This window comes from Athene cunicularia (genome assembly GCF_003259725.1).
Source record: "Athene cunicularia isolate RWA chromosome 1 unlocalized genomic scaffold, athCun1 chr1_part1, whole genome shotgun sequence".
Lineage (NCBI taxonomy): Eukaryota > Metazoa > Chordata > Aves > Strigiformes > Strigidae > Athene > Athene cunicularia.
The window spans coordinates 52,706,611-52,725,997 of record NW_020799091.1 but is presented as its reverse complement, the minus strand read 5'-3'; the positions used below and the strand labels follow the sequence as shown (position 1 = coordinate 52,725,997).

General features: G+C 37.2%; 1 protein-coding gene across 1 annotated transcript in view; it reads right to left on the bottom strand.

Annotated features, from left to right (window-relative positions):
- GPC5 (glypican 5) overlaps positions 1-19,387 on the bottom strand; it is a 744,086-nt gene that overhangs the window by 573,125 nt on the left and 151,574 nt on the right. The window contains exons 4-5 of the mRNA XM_026843677.1: positions 8,022-8,155; positions 3,743-3,868 (exon numbers count right to left, since the gene is read on the bottom strand). Of these exons, the coding sequence (XP_026699478.1) occupies positions 3,743-3,868; positions 8,022-8,155 (260 nt within the window). The remainder of the gene's footprint in view (positions 1-3,742; positions 3,869-8,021; positions 8,156-19,387) is intronic.

The following is a 19,387-nucleotide window of genomic DNA, read 5'->3' as shown; positions in this document are numbered from 1 at the left end:
TTTTTTTTTTTTTTTTTTTCTTCTGACCTTTTCTCATCCAGGCTTGATAATCTCTTAGGTAGTATTAGAGATGGCAAAGGCTGTAAGATTTATCCAAGATATGATATTAGAGCTGTTAAAGCCTTGAACTACTTCCTTCAGAAAAATGCACAGAAAAGGAGAAAAGAACCACAAAATTTTTTTTAAAAAACATATCTATCTTCTGTCTCCAGGGCTTATTGCTACTTGCAACTTGAAACACAGATACAGCAAACAGTCATAGCAATCTCTTCAGGTCTTGATACACTCACAGCAGCGTTATGTTGTTTATGATATTGCTTTCCCATGTCAGTCCCAAAATTGCAGTCACCACGAGCTATGGCATATAATTTTTAAATAAAAGGCAAAATCAGACAGAAATTATAAAGAATCTCAAAACACATAAAATCTATTTATCTTTAAATAATCTGAACAACACAGACCTTCCCCCATCTGTGCCAGGAATACTGATGAATTCACCAATATCTTTATTTATTACTATACTAGTGGTGGCGTGGGGAAGAAAAAAGAAGGAAAGAGAGTGAGCGTACAGGTTCAGATGTTCTCCAGTATTTACAGAGAAAAGCAATGATGCCTGCTCAGGTCATTATTGCTTCTAAAATGTCACAGTATCCTGGGATCATGGCAACAGAAGTTGAGCAACACAGGATTTAGATAAACCTAGATTCAGAATCAGAGGGCTGGAAGAGATTTTAAGAGGTTATCCAATTTATCTCCATATGTCTAAGGCTTTTGCTGCAAGATTTCTCAGTGCCTTGCCTTGCCTGTTCTTAAATATGCTCCTTCAGGCAGACACTGGATCCCAAAACTACCTCTTTTTGTCCCTTATTGTCCTTGCCACTAGAAAATTCTCCCTAACATTTAATCAGAATATATTTTAAATGTTTGCTATGTGTCCTAGTCATTATGGAAGCAGGTAACAGATACTTTTCTTCCCCCTAGGAACAGCCTGTGTGTACTTTGTTTTTTCTCCTAACAGTTTTTCTTTTTCAGGTTAAACAAATGTAATTTTTTTCTTTTTTTTTTTTTTTTTTGCAAGTTGAGTTTCCTAGATTCTTGACTGATCTCATAATACTTTTGAGAATATGCCACAGTTTTCCTGAAAATACTAAAATTGGGCTCAAGCTGAGTTTTTTAATGTAAGCATTTTTAATTGCTTACCCTGGTTTTCACACGTTACTAGTCCTTCTGATCCGGTTTGTCTGCACAGAGGTTAGTCTCACTGCCTCCAGTCCACATTCCCAAAGCCTGGCATCTTAATTTCCCTTCAGAATATCCCCAACGCAATGACTTCTGATGCCACTCATCTCCCATTAGATCTCTTTGCTAGTTGATTGATTCATTGATCCATTTCAAATGGCATTTCCCAGCTCAATCTGTGGTGTAGATCAGGAGTCTGTCTTGTTCAAATACAGTCTCCTTGTTTCTAAATTTGCAGTATTTTTTTGACTGTGTTTCTGAGGCTGAATTTGACTTTCCATAACAAAGAGAAATCTCCAGGCACTGCATGCCAAATGTACGTGTTCCTCTCTCGCATGCTTCTGTCACACGTGCCTTACTTTCATAGCAGACACACAGATGTGCCTAAGCACAAAAACAAGAGTGTCCATTTTTCCCTAGATTAACAATTCTGTTATAATAATATTAGTAAAAGAAACCTGATCTCCGTCAAAGAGCAAGAAATATTTTTTCACCTTCTGTTACAAAAGAACAAATAGAAACAAAATTGAACAAAGGACATTTTGACAGAGTAACAAGGCAAAATGAGGGGGAGGAAGAGGACAGATGTGAGCACCTTCATATATCTACTGAAGCAGAAGAGTATGTACCACAATATATTTAGTGTACAAGTACAGGTATTGAGATGTAGGAATTAATCTGCAGGTCTCAGGTCCAGTTGATAGTTTAGAGCACCTCAGAGTATCCCGCTCTTTTGGTTTTAATTAGTACTGTACTTCTAAATATTATCTACATGTCAGCTCTTTTAGGAAGTTAACACTAATATTTACTGACTAAAAATATAATTATATATATTAATATACATATGAAAAAAAATATTTTAGTAAGGAAATCTGCAAGCTAAACTAATATCAAAGTGGTCTTACTTTTAAGATGCAGTGCTTTTGTCACCAATTATTAGGTTGATCCACAAATAAAAAAATTGCATTAATAAAATATTTGTACTCTAATTAAACTACTTTTAAAAAACACTATGGTCTAGAGTTCAGTAGAATGTTTCATTTCTGTACAAGGACTTTAATCAATCGATCTAATCAATCAAAATCAAACAGTATAGTATTATACTATAAACAGTAATAGTATAATAAGAACTACAATATAACAGTAATATATAATATAGGTTTGAAATTATATAATATAGTAATAGTATAAGCAGCCAAACGTAATGAAATCGGGAATTACAGGATACTTACTTCAAATTGTTACTGAAATATTTGGTAGGAACAGTATAACTCATGTGGGGAAGGGCAACAAAACAAAATCCAGGAAGTAAAGCTGAGATTAAATCTCAAACATAGATATCTAAAGAAGGAAAAGGTCATCTTGAGAAGATCACTGAAAACTTAGGACAAAAGTTCCCAATGAGACTATCAAGGGAGTCAACCACTTATTGGGCCTTGGTGTTGCCTAAGCACTGGACTACCCAAGAAGATAAAGAAAAGTAGGCTTGTAGCTGTTTGCTGAAAGGGTATCCATTAAGTTTCCTTAGGTATTATTTATCAATAAATTACAGCTCCTACCTAACCCTTTTTAGATATACCTGAAGGCAAAGGCTATCACTGTTCCTTCTACTTGTTACCAGCTATCTCCCACTTTAATAACTCACCTCACACTTGTGATACTACACAGTAATAAATGATGTATTAACAGCATGATCTTTATAAAAAATTAATTGCAATGAACCTTTTCACATTTTGGTCTCTACCATCACAAGGACTTCCTGCTCAGAGAAATACTTATTTTGGTCATGAGAGCAATAAAACAAAACCAGAGAGTTCAGCTCTCTGAAAATCCTTCTGACATCCACAAATACTCATGTTTTGTAAGCTGTGAAATATATTGATTCCAGACATACACATCCAGGAGCATAGCAGTTTATTATTATCTCTTCTTTGCCTTTGCTGCTGAATGATGTCTCCCAAGCCGCTGCATACATAAAACAATACATGTGTTTCACCTTTAAAATGTTTTATCTCCATGGTTTAAATTTTAGCTCTCTCCTGAGAAACCATTGATATTAAGAGATTACTTCATTCTTCAGAGCCAGAGAAAGTTTTAAGCCAATAATAGCTTGAGTCTGCTATCGCACACCCTGTGTTAAAAGGAGCATTTTATAAAGATCTAGTTCAAACAAAGATCCATATTCTTTTTCTCCAACTGTATTTTGTAAATGTCAATCCAGCTTCTTTCCAACATATATCTAGGTGCCATAAATTTGAAGGAAAAATGTCTGAAGAACAATAGAATTCTTTTTTTTCTTTTTTTTTTTTCCTCAAAACAGAGATGCTGCCAGGTTTTTTTACTGTTTACAGGTGAGGCCTGAGAGAAGGAAACCCATGATGATTTGTTTTTTGAATTAAACTTGACACACACCTAGGGAAACAGTGTACTTGACTCAAGTTGGAAGCTACCTCAGAGAAATACAAAAGACAAAAGAAAAGACAAAAGTGAACCAGAAAAGTACCTTCTTACAACATCTTCTCCATTCCAACAGGGGAGTCCATCAGCAGCTGCCAACTCATTACCACACAGCTGATCAGCCAAGCCACCATAAAAGGCTCTGTAGAGCCGGAGGTGGCTGATAAATTCTCTGCACAGGGGAAGATGAGAAATAATTGACAGTATCAATCAATAACATTAAGCAGTACTGCTGTTGTGCATTTTTACAAGAAGATAAAGAATGTGCTTATTTTATTACTCTCCATTGGTTCCAATGATTTTTTAAATCAATTTGTCAATTTCCTGTTAGATATGTTTGTTTCTCTCAAATACTCTTCAGTAGTTTGCATGGCTGACACTCTCATTGGTCAAACTAAAAGAAAAAATCCAAACCTTTTCTCATGCTCTGAAGCAGGAATTATTTTCCTCCCACCTGACATTTTCTTGCATATTTGCAGCACTTTTCAATGCTACACTTCTACAAATATACCACAAAATGTTCCTCCAAAAAAGCAGAGCAAATAAAAAAACAGGTGTATATGAGTAAGTCATCTGTTTTTCGTAAGTGCTATCAATTAGTCCCCTACACAGTGTTAAAAATACTACAAAGAGTATTTGTCAGAGTTATAGAGCAACTCAAGATTTAGGTAAGATTGTTTTAAGATGTAGGTGTTAAATATTTAGTGGATATTTAAATAAACGTCTGGAAAAATTATATCAGTTTTATCATGTGCTATGCTGGTAGGTATTAAATTATGTATTGCTATTTTAAATAAATGTCAAGAAGCCCAGAGCTAATGATAAGGTTTTGTACTTAAACAAATTAATGATTTCTTAGTATGTTTTTAAAACTGGATTGTGATATTTATGTTTATAAATTGTTCATTTATATATTGAAAACCTCTTCCTGGGAGATGCATTCCTGCAGTGAAAAATTAAAATATTTATTCATTCTGGTTTAGAACATCACACTATACTGAGTTATCTATCACCTGCAGGCACAAAGACACCAGCAAATGCTGTACTCATTGCTCTGTAAGCCAGCAAACTTTACCTCATGTTAACTTCTTGTACACTGTCTGGAGTTGTGAAAAAATGCCAGATATATTCTATACATTTCCTTGTATTTAGTCAATGTAAGCCTAAAATGGCATAAGGAATTAAATTTTTAAGTCTTGTTTACTCCAAATTAAAACAGATAAAGCATGAGTGACTGTATACAGTCTGTCATTTAAAAAGCCACATGTTCTTTCTTGTAATTGTAGGACAAATATTTTCCACAAACCACAATGATTTTGTTTTGCTATGCCTATTAAATGTGATATGAGTGCCCTATTAAGTCTAAAACTGCATTTCTGAAAATCTCAGGTATGGACGATTTTAACTATGCATCATGTAATTGCCTATGCACAATCTATTTTAATATGTAAATATGACTCATCTCCCAGTTATGAATAGTCATATCTTGTATTTCTCTATCCCCCAAATTGCATCCTGAGTACACAGTACGTTTGCAATTTTCCTCCATTTCCCATTGAGTGCGAAGGATTTTGATTTTTTTCTATGCTTTGGGTTTATATTTTGGATGAAAATGAGTGTTTAGAGAGTCCTCTCATATTAGACAGTTGGAATTTCTTCTTCTGCACAATCAATCCATGTATAACGCAGAAATTGAAATAAATAAATCTGTCATAGTATCTTGTGACAAACTGCATTCTGGCAGAAGGGTCATTTAGTTTATTAGTAAATACATCCTGAGGCAAAGCTAAAGTTAATACAGAAGTAACGAGTAATTTCAGCCCCTGTTGATGTCTGACCAAAGTAGTTAGAAGGGCAGATGGTATGAATGTAAAATTCATATCATCATCCTCTAGACCAGATAGCATGTAATTACAGGCAGCTGAGCACAAATATGCAGTTGCAGTCAGTGGAAGCTGCAGATACTTCTTATTTGTTTATTTGGAAATGTTCATTTTTTCTTTTACAATTTTGTTCTCCATGCTAAAAACTGTATGCAATGTTCAGTTCTGGAGGAAAAAGCATTATATACTTTCAAGTTTGTATGTTACTACAGAAGGTTCTGCCTGGAATTTTTTTTAAATTCATCTGACAATGTTTGGTGTCAAAAGGACAGAGAAAATTTCCTTTTCTTCTTGTACCACACAGTACTAGAAAATACCAGCTTAGGTCTGATGGTAAAATTAAATTAGGAAAAGTTCAGACAGAGGCAGTCCACCATGTACTTTAGAATGGAAACTTTCATCTGGAGATGCATTTGAAAAATATTTAGAAATCAGGGAACACTTAGGAGTCACACATTTAATGGAATCTTTTGTTCATTTGTTTTCCCTCAAATAACTGTCATCGATCAAGTCTACACAGTTTGGAAGAAGCCTATTCTTTTCTGCTAAAGCTCGTTGAACGTTGCTGAGAGCAACCTGCTGCTAGAAGTACATTGGGAGGTAAATAAAGTGGAGTGAGACTCAGACAACAGCACTTCCTTAAAAGCAGGCTGCAAGCATTTGCTGAAGTCCCTCTTCCATGTGAGGAATTGCTACAGTTGCCATGGGAATATAAAGTGAAATATAAAGCAATTGTGACTAATAAGGAAGGTGATCCAGGAGGCAGCAAATGAAGATGATATCAACTATGAAGTTGTTAAACTGAAATCTGTGTCAGTGGATCTCAAACTTTCTCCCCTTTCTGGTGTGGCGCCTGTTGCATGTCATCAAGTGTTTCCAGCATCTCAGGCAGGCGGAAATCATGGGAAAACAGCACTGCTTGTGCTGCTCACTGCCTCTCCTGCCCCTTAAAGTCTTTTGGGCAATCTCCCTGAGGTTGGCGCAGACACACTTATTCTGAAACATGGAACAGTCCTGGGTTAAGTGAGATTTTAGAATATGGTTTCATGTTTGCTGAGTGCTAGGAATCACAAAACATCAAGAACTTGCTTAGCTACTATACATAAGACAGAGAAAATGTGCCTGTATAATGGGTATTGTCTGATGAACTTCCGTGCTGGCTAAAGCAAATTTCTGTTTTGTATCTCTTTCCATTCCCACAATGTTCTCTAAAACCTCTGTTTGGTTTTTGTTGGTTTGTTTTTTCCTCCACTATTTGGAACATGAAGGACCTTATGCTAACAAGAATAGTCTGACTTTGAAGCTCAGAGGCAAATCTTCTGCAGACATCAGGAGTGAGCACTTACTCCCTGCAATTCTCACACTTCAGTTTCCTTCTGCACTGCAAAATGAAATGAAAGGAAAAAAGAGGACAAAGGAACCCTCTCTGTATTTTAGAAAACACTGTGATAGAAATGAAATTTCTGATTTTAACTTTGTACTTTATTTGCATAATAGGGCCTTGATTCTCAACTGCAATACTATCCTTACTCCTTTCAGTGCTGTTACTCCTTATGGTCATAAAGACTTGATTATTTGGCTAAAGATAGATTGGCCTTTGAGATATCCTCAACTATTCAGGATATCTGCAGAAGGCTGAAATATACGATACAATTTGCAGGACACCTGCATCCTTCTTGGCAGCAGCAGATCAGTTGGGGTATCTGAGGGTATTCTCAAGTGGCACTGGATGCCTTCTAGTTGTGTGGTCAGCTAAACTGAGTCCTCCTCTCCACAGACTATAATGGCAGCTTAAACACCTACCTCATATGCAGTTAGGTAAATTTTACCCTGTAATGCTGAGCCAGGTATAAATCAAATCTCTGAGTCTTTGCAGTCATCTAAATTCCCTACACACTGGCAAAAGACCCAGAGAAAAAAAAAAATAAAAAAAATCAGGTGGACTTGCTTGAACGAGGATTTCAAGATTTAGCCCCAAATGCTTAGTCATCTCATTTTTTTAGAGTAGAAAGGTATGTAAGAACAATCACTCTTTTTTTTTCTGTCTGTTCAGTTTGTACAAAGTCTTCTGATAAAAGTCACAATCATTTTTTCACAGATTTAATAATGCCTGCTGATATGCAAGTTAAATGTAATTTGAAAATTTACACATAAAGAGAGAGATACCGTTCATATTCTACCATTGTTATTTACTCTTTTAAATACTTTAAACCACACCAAATGAATCTGGTCATATGTCCAATATTTCAGAAAACAAAATCTAGTCATAAAATTACTCTTCCCAAAAGGCAACAGAGCAGATTGTGTTGCTCAAATGCTTCATTCTTTGCAGTCTTTATTCTCTAGTAATGCATATGCCTTTGCATTGAATATAATCTATTCTGTTGTAAAATTAATGGCTTACTTTATTCTTTCTTTCTGGCTGTAAAACTAATGTCTTACTTTCTTCTGTTGGTGAGGGTTTCTTCACTGTCTCTTGAGAACATCTTCAACCCTTGATTATCTTTGCTCTGATCAAAGGGGCAACCTGGAGACTGCGTGAGCTTCCTTACAGGAGGACCACAGACCTTGTTCACCTAAAAGGAAAAAAGGTCACAAGAAAGAAAGAACACATGTAAACAAAAATTATTAAGTATCTCTCAATTCAGTTTTAGTTCACTTTAACAAGAACGTTCTGTGGACATTAAGATAAGAAAAGTATCATTAACTATCATAGGTCTCAACACTGTATCCATAATGAATGCTGTAAATACATAATTAGTCATTTTATAGTAGAAAAAAAATCTCAAACAAAATCACTCCATTGAAAGAATACCAGGTGTATAAACAAGTCACCATATGTATTTTATTTACTCTGGCTTTGTTCTTTCTGTAAGGAAAGTGTATTGTTATGCAGACAGTAACAGTAACCTCAGAGAACACGATGCATGGTGAACAGAAGCATATTTCCATTTTTTCTGTAACATACCCCAATCACATTTTTAATACTCATTGAACTTTGTGATTTCTTTCAGGGTTGATGAATTATTATGGCATGTTCAGCACAGTTACCCAGAGCATATAGTGAACAGTTAGCATGGTGGAAACTTGCATTACAACTTTGCAAGATGTAAATTTAATGATCCAAGATGTAAGTTTAACGATTCAGACCATAGATGTTGAAAATATCAAGGGATTTTATATGTCTGGCTTTCTAATCTAGATGTCAGTAGATACAAATTCACGTGAACTCCCAATTTCTTCCTGAATGATAGAGGATATCAATTCATGTTCATAGCTCATTATTCTTCCTAGTCACTGAATAAAAATAATTAAGGACATACATATTTATTAAACAAGAGATACTTCATGCTGGGGATCACATCAGACAAGATATTAAGCAGACTGAACAGCACATATTTTGTGTAAGCTAGCACACATGCACCACTGGAAAACTAATATTGTATGTGATTTATGAAAACTTGGTTTCAACAGGTAATCAGCTTTTAAAAAGAAGAAGGAAGAGAGGAGATCACTGTTGGCTCTAAGACAGGGATCCAGTTTTTGAAGGAGAAACATATTCAAAATGCACCATGAGAAAGAGGAAAGGGTGCACATGTTATACAACAAGGATTACTGTTTCCTGTTGCATTTTATATCCCCAAATGTAAGAACAGAGAAAGCAAGTAAATCTCATTTTTCAAGTTACCATCACATATATTAAAGAGAAAAGTGCAAGTCTTGGGGACATTTTCAACTAAGAACTGCTGTAGTGTTAGTTAAGAAAGATATTTAAAATTTTAAATAAAATGAATATATCTAATTTTGATGAGGTTCTTTGTTTTTATGCATGGTGTGAGTGGTGATAATGAAAGACTCATCGAATGTACTTAATGTACTTGCTTAGGCTAGCCAAAAGAAGAAAGAATCAGCATTATTACAACATATTAATAAGCTTTCATCTTGTGAATTAAAAGTGACTAAAATGAACAAATAAAGAAAATCAATAATTTTTACAATCATAGTAGCTTGGAATATGGATAATACTTGTTTTGTATGTATTATACAGTTGCTCCAAAATACTGTCTAATGACATTTCTCTCTCTTTATTCTCTTTGAGTGAATGTCTCAAGAAATGTATAGCACAATACTGATACATTTTAAAAGAAACCTTAGTTTCAAATGTGAAATATTTCTTAAAATGTTAACCTTGGGTAAACTTCATATATATAAATACCTTCAAAATCAAGTCATTATCTGAAACATCTTTTTAAGAACCGTGGGTTTTTTCCAAAAGCCATTTTTGGAAAATTCTGAAAAGAGTGTGAGTTAAATGATAAAAAGTGTTGTACAGCAGCACACACACCTCTGCTGTTCCCACAAAAAATGCATGACAGTAATCACTGCCGAGAACTCCGTTCTATCAATGATAGCAACAGCTCTCACAGCTGAAAATTACCTCACCAATCTCTCGCAAAGTCACTTACTTTTTCAGACATAGTTTCTGCATGTATAATGATGATGTTTTCGTCTCTGTTACCTTTCTCACATCTCTGATATTTAACCCCCTGGGACCACTGACTGACCGACTGGCTTTGTGTGGTGTCAGTTCTTTTTGTGTTTGGTACACCACACTTGTATCCCTCACCTAGCTGAATATAATCTGTCTTTTTTTTTTTTACTGTTCACTAGTGGCTGTCACTTTTATGTCATGTTTAAACAATTAACTGTATGCACATGCCAAATGTACTTTTGCCTCCCTCACTGGCCCAGTCTTCATTGTCACCTGGTTTCTTCAGTAAACTTGTGCACATGAAAAGGTCATATACTCTTATCTTGCCTTCAGGTGCCTGTTCTGTCTGTGAGCCAAATAATTTAAAACCAGAATGTCAGCATCTCATTTCCCAGTACAAGGCTGATGACAGTCCAAAACAATAGAAAAATACACTTTCCACAATAATGTCTGCTTTTTTTTTTTTTTAATGCATTTTCTCGATCTCCAGGAATGAGTACATGGTATAACGCGTATTTCCAGTGTTTTCTGAAGGACTCAACTATATCCATTAGTTACATTGTTTCTTCATTTTTAGTCTTCGGGCTGTAAAATTAACCTTCCAAGTAAAAAGTTATTCAGTGCTATTACCACCAGTCTTGACAGACATAGACTGGAATCATCATTTTGAGAGAATGGGAATGCTCTCACTACACTAGTGAGCTAACAAATGACCATTCTGCAGCAGTATCTAATCAGAATTTATTCTTTCTATCTTCCAGTTTCACTGAAAGGGTATTCCCACTGAATGTTTCCACACACTGAGAAATTTTCTTGGCTTCAAACACAAAATCCTAGAAGAGTGTATAAAATGACTATTGAAAGGGACCGAAAATACTGTAAGAAAAGTGAGACTGAAAAAATCACCAAAAATACTATTCAGGAGATAATCACACACCTCACTGCATTTCAGGAAGTATTAAAGACTGCTATAAAATTTTCAAACAGGCAAGCCTTAGCAACTTACTACGTTTTTTTCTGGGTTTTTTTGTTTGTTTGTTTGTTTCTTTTTTCTTTTGGTCAAATGTTCTTAAATACTGCACAATATTTAAGGGCATAAAAAGAAACCTCAGAAAATGATAAAACTCCTGATTTTCACAGTTCAGACAAACCTATTGTCATTACACTCAGCACGCTGTTATTATGCACAATTTGTATGCCACAGCATGATGACTGGGTTAATTAAAAGCTCTTGTAATAACCATGCAGTTAAATTGCAATTAGTGCCACACATGAACTTTATGGCAGTTTGATTTTGCTTGGTGCAATTCCATGGAATGTCTACTTCTAGTTACTTACAGTTTGGAAAACTGAAGCATCATAAAACTTTACACAGGACTGGACAATGATGTGTCCATCATATCAATAATGGTAGGATACTGTCATCTAAGTTCACATGCTCAATAGGAGAAATGAACCACATTCTTTGGGGTTTCTTTCCACTATACAAATGGTTCTTTCTGACCTCAGAATTTCTACAGAAATCATCTTACATCAAATGACTGAAGCAAACAGAATGCACAGTCCTGTGGCATACTTCAAACTAGATATACAGTGATTAGCTATGCCCTATCTTTAAGTGCTACCAGAAATAAGTCTCAGGAAACCTGAGCCTTTCTGCTCTACTTCGAGTCATAGGCTGTTGTGAAATACACTGAGAAGTCGAGCATCTTCTAGTCTTGCAGTGTGTCTGTAGTTTGTTTCACTAGTTCTTACTGCTGTGCATAGAGTAACAGGAGAGAAAACACTTCTCCGGGTACAAAACCTCTTGGGCTTAGACTCAGCACTACCTGGGAACCAGAACCAGTAGTCTGAAAATTGTCCTTCTTTATGCTTGTTTTGGTAAGTTTACCAAGCACTGTAATTTTTTGATACATATATATTCAGTATTGTAAATGAGGTATGTGTCAAGTTGTAACTAGATGGACACAGTCTCTGAGACTTATAAGCCATCAGTGTGGCTGTAGTCCATGCAGGCATTTAAAACTGCTTTTATTCAATGCATGTTTTAGTTATTAGTCTGGTGACTTTCAGTTCTAGCTAGCAGATCACAAATTTGCCACTATCCCTTACAGTAAAATCCCCTCAAACACTCATAAGCAAAAGGACAGCTGAAGTCTAATAACGCTAAAACAAAGCTACATTGAGATGGCTGGGATGGACTAGCTGAAAATACATGTTACCAAAAAATGTGGTTAATTATATTTATTTTCTAGGAATACACAAGTGTATCCTTTCTTTGAGAAACAGACTCTTGGTGAGTCACAAGCATTTCCAGCAACAGATTACTAATCAAACTAATACTATTAAAACTAATATCCACCCAGAAAAACAATGCATTAAATACTTATTAAGTTTCCTTGATACATTTTTAATCCTTGCAAGTGGATGTGTAATACTTTCAGGTAGATGATGGCTGTGTGTGAGCCAGAGGAGAACAAGAAGACCAATACAACATACTCGGTTTTGAACCTCATTCTGCCAGCCAGGCTCTGCAAGCATCACAGGAGAGGGTGGCTTCTCCGTCACCAGGCAACACAGGGGTCTGGCACTTTCTGATCATTCTAAGCAGGTGAAAATGAAGATATCTCAAAGTAAGAATAGCTTCTCCTCTTAACGTGTCATAATCTCCAGCTGAGCTCCTGCTGCAGGAGCCAATATACCGACACTTAGCCCGTTTCACGGGTTTGTCGTCTTCTACTTAAACCACAAGAGGGAGCACCAGGATTTCAATATTTCCAAACCCTTAAGCAGGCTTTTATCGTTTGCTGCTTAGAACAGTTGCTTATTTAATATCTAACTTCTGTTGCAAGAAAAAATGTATTTTGATATGTGAGAGCTTGCACATGTGCATGGAAGATTAAAGTACTCCCTACTGAGACAAAATTCAAGTTCTTGAAAACAAGGAGAGCAAGCATTTGGTACAACAGGCCGTTTTTCCTTCAGAACAGGAAAAAGACACTAATGAGATTGTCTAAGGAAAGAGTGGTGGTGTACCACTAACGTTTACAACATGGGAAAATCATGCAGGAATTTTGTACTATTTCCTTTGTTTTCTCTGTAAATTGTGTATTCTATTTCTGTGTCTAGCTGTCTCTTTCTCTATTCTGCAGACTTAGGACATCTTAGGCATCCAGGAACTATAAGCAAGCACCTGCAGTTACAGCAGCAATTACAGTTTTGTAAGTTTTATACATTGGTTTAATCATTTTACAGAACTTGCAAGAGAAGTCCAAGACAACCTAAAAGGGGCAAACATTCTAAACAACAGCCTAGAGAATTACAGAGTCAAGCTGATACTTAAAACAATGCTTGCACAAATTATTACACACTCAGTTTATAATCACCTGCAAGAAAAATCTTAAATGGACTCGTGTTCTGGTTTCTGCTGGGATAGAATTAATTCTTCTTCTTAGTAGCCAGAATAATGCTGTGTTTTGGATTCAGTATGGGATTTCATATGAGAAGAATGCTTATAAAACACTGATGTTTTCAGTTATTGCTAAGAAATCAAAGACTTTCCAACTCCCCATGTCCTGCCCATGCGCAGGTGTACAAGAAGCTGGGAGGAAGCAGGGTCAGAGCACCAGACCCAAATTAGCCAATGGAATATTCCTTATCATGTAACGTCATACTCAGTTTATAAAGGAAGGTTGGCTGGGAAGGAAGGGGTTCTCTCTCGCTTCCAGGACTGTGATTGCAAGATCTTGGTGTATCGGGATGACTAGCCATGAACAGCCTGGGTATCAGTCGGCAGGTGGTAAGCAATCGTGTGGTGCATTAACCATTTGCACTATCTATTACTGTCATTGTTTTATTTCACTTCAATTACTAAACTGCTTTTATCTCAACCTAGAAGTCTCCCTTTATCCATCCAATTCTTTTTCCCATCTGTCATGAGGGGAAGTGTGAGCAAGCAGCTGCATGGTGTTTGGCTGCTGGCTGGGTTTAAACCATGGCAACTTGCCAAATAAAGATAATTTCAAAGCAATTTTATTTGAATTTGTAATTAAAAGCTCAGGTGATACATGAAAAAGTGCATTTATAATTTTTCAGGTGAGACAGAGTTGGAAGTGGTTGCAAGCTCAGGAAATAACCAACTCAATTCAAAGCAACCTTGTTAAATTAATAGTTTGCCCCATGCCAACCAGATGGTATTGAGAAAAGATAAATGCAAACAGCAGATACACAAAATGCAGACCCACCAGCAAGGCAATGGTACCCTCATGAGAAAAAAATGAGAGGATTACATGTTGAAAAAAAAAAAAAAAAAAAGGAAAATAATTTTCTGTGACATATAAATAAAACTACAACTTGGAGATATGGAACTAATTATTCCACTCTGTTTGGCACTAGCACAGCTTCAGTGCCATATGCCTTTCATGGGAAATCTACAGTCAAGATGGAGGATCAAGAAAGAGACATAAATGCTAAGAGTTTGCAAACCTTTTTTTTTTTTAAAAACACTTATTTTTAATACAGTTTTGCAAAAGAGTGCTGTCCAAGCTGTTGGATTCTGGGAGCCACAGTCCACAACTTTCATGTGACTGAGACGTGTATCCTCCTTCTACTACTCCATCTACCAAAACCAGTGCTCCAGACCAAGTTCTTGACACTGTTCTCATATCTTGTCAGTTTTAATTATCTCTGATTTCCTTCATAATTTTTCATGTTCTGATTGTAAAATAAAATCTAATAGCCCCCTAAATTTGAGTTACTTAATATACTTCTAATTTGTGCCTTCTGCTCTTTAATTACTAAAGCCTTAAACGGATTTAATTCTGCTGCTCCTTTCATGAGGGACTAACACTCAGCAAGTCTGGCAGTAAAAATAGTTTCTCCTTCTGAATGGGGGTGGGAGGGAAGGAAATGATTTTTTTTTTAATGGCTTAATGTCAGGGGAAATCCTAATGTTCTTAGCCAAGTTACCCCGCAGCCAGAATACAGCACTGCCAGTTCAAACTCTTCAAAGGCAGTTCAACAAAACTGCTTCTTCTGAGAGGTTGCCAGCTTTCCTGATCCAAGTCTGCTTCGGTGGATGCCAAGGTGTTTCATTTATGTTCAGTGAAAACACTCTGTGGTTCTCCCCTGAAAAGCAATTATATAAAACCGGCAGTAGCCCTTTCCAAAGATCATCTGCCTGTGTGTAGTTAGACTGATTTATCTGTGCTCTCTAGTGGCTAAAATATACTTTATTGCTCCTTACTCCTGTATGCCCTGCAAATACAGCTCTGACGTAGAGGGCGAATATTATGCCTTCTTGTCTGATACAGGCAGAATTGTTCATTAAATCTAAGTAGAAATGTATCCAGAGTCACCTGTGTAAACCAAAAGAAATTCAGTAGGAATGTGACTGTCAATGAAAGCAGAAATGGGGCTCTAGCCTTTGCCAGGCATGTTACTCACTTAAAACAAAAAACATATTACAACTTACAATACATAAAGAATTTGAGGGAGCAAAACAAGCTGGCTGCATCAGTGTACCTGCACAATGTATTTACACTTCGTGGCAGGCTGCAATTTATGTTCCAAAATTGTGAAGGGGAAAGCAGTTTTGTAAGCAAGATCTGCAACAAAAGTATGTAAGTCAATAAAATCATGCACACTTACAGTAAGTCATAATGCATTATTTCATTTTGCATAAGACACTGTCAAAGACTTTATTTAGATAATGGGAGAGTCACCTCTTCATGATAATAAGGAATCAAAAAATGTCTAAAAAAGAAATTAGGGATAAACCCCACTATCTAGTTAGTTATCATTTCACAGAACCTGTGTTTCTCCCCCTTTCTTATAAGTGAGGTTTTTTCCTGTATCTGTAAGTGTTTTAGTGTCTCCTCACCCTCTTATTTGAATCTGGACAAGCCAGTTTCCTTTGAAGATGTTTTGTGATGTACAGGACAGTCACTTGCTTATACATGTTTATATCATTTCAGGGACCAAAATAGTCTGAAAAACTCATTTGCTTAAAAATCCCTGAATTTGCTGTTACAAAGTTTTTCTCTTCCAGTACAAAGGGTTGGTAGTGATTTAAGGGCCAACTGAGACACCAGAAGTCTGCTCAGCTCAGTAGCTCTCTCTGAATAGTTATTCTGCTTCACAATGAAAAAGGAAGAGCAGAGAGAAAAGAAAACACATACACAGCCTACAGAAAGGATTCTCAGTTCACTTCTTCTTTTACACTTGTTCCTGCCTCTTACTTGGCTTTGGAGAAGGAGTGAAAAGCTTCCTTTCTTCTCTTTCTGCAAAGATGAAGAACCGGACTGCAGCATTTTCAGCCTCTTGGAGCGCCTTCCTTACTTTCAGTTTAGCTCCCCAGTGGACACATTCAGACAAGCCTGCCATGGTGCCAAAGGAAAATTAGACATCTAGCATGTCACCTAAAACCAGAACATGATGGCAGCCCACACTGCTTACTCCACATTTTTCAGACCTCTGAGTCCCTATACAGTCAATGGAAAGAGGAAGGCCATTCTGGATCCATGCATTTTGCCTGAATTTTGCCTAACTTTCTGTAAAAAAAGAAAATTGGGAGGTATATTAAAGAACCTATGCTTTCCTGACAGAACAGATCTCAATCTTAAGAAGGAAGTGCAGCAAACTGAAAGATTGAACAAAAGACTCAAGTCATTTCAAATTGTGAAGTGGATTTGCTCTGAACACATTGAACAGGAATGCATAATGCATGCCATGATATGTTCCTACATTATTTACTTGGCAGTCTATACTGAACATACCTTATGCAAACCTGCACTACTCAGCATTGGTTGCCAAAGCCATGTGTGCATGTTGATAAGTGCAGCGGATTGACCTTGGCTGGCTGACAGACCTCCACCCAGCCACTCTCTCAGCCCCCCCTCCTCAACAGGACAGGGGGCAAAAATAAGATGAAAAAACTCGTGGATTGAGATAAAGACAAGGAGATCACTCACCAATTGCTGTCACAGGCAAAACAGCCTCAACTTTAATTTAATGTGTACACACACACACACACACACATACCAGTAAACAGGTGAAATAGAAGCTAGCTCAAAGAAAATTTCCCTCTTGAGTTTAGAGCAAATACTGACAATGCCTTGGCATTCCTCAACAGGGGATAATTGAGACTCGAGCGGGTAGACTTCGCCCTGGCCTTCCGTCTGGAGCAGACGACACCTGAGAGGCATCCCAGCTCAGGGGAGATGCTGGTCACAGGCCCGCTGCAATCCAGGAGAGCTCAAAGGGTCTCCCTTGTGGTCACAGTTTATAGGGTCCAAGATAATTAATTTAATTAATTAATCAATTTAATTAATTTAATTTATTGCCAGTTAAAAGTAGAGTAGGATAGTGAAAAACAAAGATGAAACTAAAACTACCTTCCCCCAACCCTCCCTCTTCATCCCAGGCTCAACTTCACTCCTTTGTTCCCAACTCCTCTGCCTCCCCTCTGCCCCCCAGGTGCTGCAGGAGGGATGAGGAATGGGGGTTGTGGTCAGTCCTTCACACTTCGCTGCTCCTTCCTCTTTACCCTTTTCTTCTGCTCCAGCATGGGGTGCCCCAGGGGCTGCAGTGGCTGCTCCACCTGCATGGGCTGCAGCGGCACATGTGTCACCACGGTCCTCTCCGCAGGCTGCAGTGGGGATGTCTGCTCTGGCGCCTGCAGCACCTCCTCCTCCTCCTTCTTCTCTGGCCTTAGTGTCTGCGGGACTCTTTCTCTCACTCCTCACTGCCATGCATCATTTTTGCCCTTTCTTAAACACCACCTCGGCTGAGGGGCCCAGCTGCCTGCCCGGGGCAGCCACGGCCTCTCCCCACAGAGGCCGCCCTGCAGCTCCTGCGCCAGCGCCGGGGCACCTGCACCCAGTACCAGTAACCCCACTGCAGGAGTTGCAGGGGAGGAACCTGAGCAATGTGGCAAATTAACTGAAAAAAAGCACTTCTCAGACAAGTGTGAGACATGAACTTGACACTGGATTTGAACTTCTTCGCACCGAAGGTGAGAAATATGTCCTCGCTCATTTCCATAAATGAAAGGAAAACTGGCTGAAAGAAAAGGAATTGGAAATGATGTTATCTGGAAACAGGTACCAAAAGCTGTGCTACCATATACTCAAATGCTGAGAAGCTGAGGAACGTAGCAATTGACTTTATTTAGACAGACAGGGTTTCATGGCTTCATGTTCTGCTCTTATATTTAACAAGTTCTTAACAAAAATGAGAGCTTCCAGTGCTTGCTACACATCTGCTAGTGTATCAAAAGCCTTAAAATAAAAATACTAACAGAACATTAGCAAGTGTATACACAGCAATGTGTATAATTTTTTCTTTCAAATTTGCACTTGAGGAGTAATGCCCTGATAAATGAAAGGAGCAGATCATACACTAACATACATTTTTCCAAAATGTGTGCATAACTATGGATGTATTATTGCCTCTGCTAATATTTTGAGCAGGACTTGAAGCCCTTTTTCTACACATTAGAAGCAAGTAGACCAATTTCACTGGAAAAGGACACCAAATTTGAGCAGAATTCTGCAACACAGAGCTTGCAACAGGGATTCCAACATACAAGAGATGCTCTGGGATGTGATTATCAGTATTTTTATGTTGAATATTGTAGCTGAGATTTTGTTGTTATCTGAAAAACACCTTTTTTTTGTTACAAATCTGTAAAACAGCATGGGCATTTATAGTGGTAGTTTATAGTGTGTGGAATAGAGAACAGGAGTACAGAAATAAGGGTAATACTTCAGATCTGAGTAACTTCAAGCTACTGAAATATATAACCAGGATGGATCAAACCAGAAAAGATGGGAAGAGGGAAGAGCTGTCAAATCACGAGGTATATTTAGGTAGGAAGAAAGCCTACTATTCAATGAAAACAACTTTTCATTAGTTACAAGACATAAAAACTTGCTTTGTTGATTTTCACTTCGTTTTCAAAGTTCTACATTCTCTTTTCTGATGAACAAAGCCCAGTTTAGCCTCAGAAGAAAACCTTTTGACAGCAGCAAGGAGCTTTTACACTTTGAAACAATGTGGAAGTGAAATACAACACTAGAGGAATCTGAATTAGATGGAGGTCATGACTGCAGTACACTTCATGCTACATTAAAAAATGACTGATGTATAAAAATATGCCATACTTTATTATACAAGGACCACAGTTTTTCACAGCTACAGCTGGATGCATATCTGTGAATGAAGAGAAATGGAAGGTGATAGCATTCAACTGTGTGTTAGGTTAGGTATCAAAACTTCCTTTAGAACACAATGACACTAGCATATAGACATGTAT